Source organism: Cucurbita pepo, chromosome 1, assembly GCF_057944985.1.
Source record: "Cucurbita pepo subsp. pepo isolate OVF chromosome 1, ASM5794498v1, whole genome shotgun sequence".
In the NCBI taxonomy this organism is placed as follows: Eukaryota; Viridiplantae; Streptophyta; class Magnoliopsida; order Cucurbitales; family Cucurbitaceae; genus Cucurbita; species Cucurbita pepo.
Genome location: NC_141798.1, coordinates 10,625,781 through 10,628,214, shown reverse-complemented (window position 1 = coordinate 10,628,214; position 2,434 = coordinate 10,625,781). Strand labels below are relative to the sequence as shown.

At 31.6% G+C, this 2,434-nt stretch overlaps 1 protein-coding gene across 1 annotated transcript; it reads left to right on the top strand.

Moving 5' to 3' along the window:
* The first annotated feature begins 1,067 nt into the window (after nucleotides 1-1,067).
* LOC147794697 (uncharacterized) lies at nucleotides 1,068-1,526 on the top strand. Its single transcript, XM_087121039.1, has one exon. It carries the CDS (start codon nucleotides 1,068-1,070, stop codon nucleotides 1,524-1,526), a length of 459 nt encoding a protein of 152 aa, XP_086977165.1.
* Nucleotides 1,527-2,434: the final 908 nt, after the last annotated feature.

Genomic DNA, 2,434 nt, shown 5'->3' with positions numbered 1-2,434 from the left:
ATTTAGGGTCATTACATCTGTTGTCCTCCGGACGTCACTACGGAAAGCTAGCTCGACTATGAGGGGTCCAGGTGGTGTAAACCTCCTGGAGATCCACACTCACATGTGTGGGTCGTTTGTAGGCAAGTACTACAAATCCAATTTTGTCTTGACTGGAAGCCACCCCTATGATTGTTTTAATGACAGGTCCTTAATCATGAGTTACATGTATTTGCTTTTCCTAAACCCAACAAACGGAGTATTTCTTAAAATACTCAAACCATGTGGTTCTTATATTTCAAGTAAAGGTAAGGAACTCTTGTACCGGTGATGACAGCATCACAAGCCGATACTATGACACATACATAGGATAGGTATATTTATTTTCTTAAACTTATGTTAGAATATGGTGTTTTCAATAACTTTTAGCAAAATCTTAGAATTGAGGGTGCCACATGTATTACTCAAGAAACTTTGAGTCTACAAAACTTTATTAAAGATATAGATTTCTGTATAGATTTCTATGAAGAAACTTCTATAATCTGTATATTTTGGGCATTATTTTTAAGTATTTTATTTCTTTATAAAAATCATGAGCGGTGCTTGAGTGACGTTTGACATGAGGTTTTTTTTTTTTTTTTTTTTTTTTTTTTTTTTTTTTTTCATTAAAGTTAAAAAAGAGAATAAAGTGCTCAGAAAAGGAAAAAAAATATATTCTTTTAATTAAATAATTAATCTTATTGTTTGACTAAATGGTAAATTAAGGTGATTTGTTATTTTACTTTTTTTTTTTTTATTATTAAGTTAAAACGATTTTAAAATCACTAATTCAAATCTTATTCAAAGGTAATACAATCTAGTTAGAGAAAAAGAATCTTCTATTCTTTTTTCATATGAAACACGTTCTTAGTTGCATGTGTAAAGTAATATTTTAAAATATTTTAATAATATTTTTCTTTGATTCAATGTTCAGTGGAATAAGACTGTAAAGGCAAACCAAGTTTGATTAGTATAAAAGACTAAATATGGGGTTGAGGTTTGTACCTTTTCAAACTTTCCTTACAAACAAATATAGCATTGGTATAACAATGTTCATCCCCAAACTTCAAGCTTCCATGGCTAAGTATGAAGCAAATGAGATGATCAAAAAGTGTACTAGAAATGGTGATAATGTTCAACTAAAAGCTTTTAGTGGCATTGCTCGAGCTTCAACTCAAGTCAACAATCAAGGCATGGTACCGGAAATCTTTAGAGATAATAAGAATGTCGGGCCCAAGCTTAGTTCAAATACTCAACTAAAGGCATCTAATATGCAATTTAGTCGAGAGCAGATGAAGGAGATTTTTAAATATCATGATAGCGACAAGGATGGTTTTCTCAACGTAAGGGAGCTAACAAAAGCTTTTGCTTTTCTAGGTTCAATTATTCCATTTGAGAAAGCTTCCTATGGCATGACATATGCTGATGCAGATAAAGATGGCCTTATTAGCGAGGCTGAACTTGACAAACTCATTGATTATGCCCAAAAATTTATGAAGAAGAAATGAGCTTCTAGACTACATACCCTTGTATTCATGCATGAAAGGTAGTTGTGTATATGATACAAAACTATATATATATATATATATATATATATATATATTCCTTTTATTTTAATAATTTTCATGAGAAAATTGTTTGGAATTTTGTTTCGTGTGATAACAAAAATATATTACTTGTTCTTTGACTAATTCTACTCATGGACTCAATCACTCTTATATTAAGACATTCAGTCTCTTAAGTCTCTTAAGGTTGAGGGTTATACTACATCTTTAGTTTGTCCATAACACTGATGCCTTTCCTTCCAAGTATCTTTTAATATATTTTGTAAGTAAATAGAGATAAATGGAGTTTATTTTGGTAAATTAGAAAGAAACATGTGGGACTTAATTGAATATAACGTAAGCTATAAAATGAGAAAATCAATAGAAAAGTAGTCTTAATTATTTCAGCAATTGAATCTTTGCTTTAATAATAATGAATGCAACCACCAATATTATATTTTGTAAGTGAAAAACTCTTAAGGTAATAATTGAATCTCTCGAGTAATCCTAATGCACTTCATCTCTTGGATTTGGGTGAGTGTCTTAAAGGGATGTATATGCCTTTCCAAGCCCAAAAATAGGATTTACCATTTTGGACCATTTTTTTTGTGATCTATGTTCCACGTAATTAAGGGATGTTATCTCTCCATTGAGCTTTTATGTTTGCATGATATGGTATCGTTAGCTTCAAGTTCTTGATTGTGTGTTTTCACGATAAAGTGAAGTTATCTATACATAGTTGGAACTAAGGCGCTAGAGTTAGGTTAGCTAGACGATAAGCTAGTTTAGGACGTCTCTCGTAGATTGAGCACCTTAAGGTCGTGAGCAACAATCAGAGGGTGTAGACCCTAGTGCTCCCAGACTATGAAAGA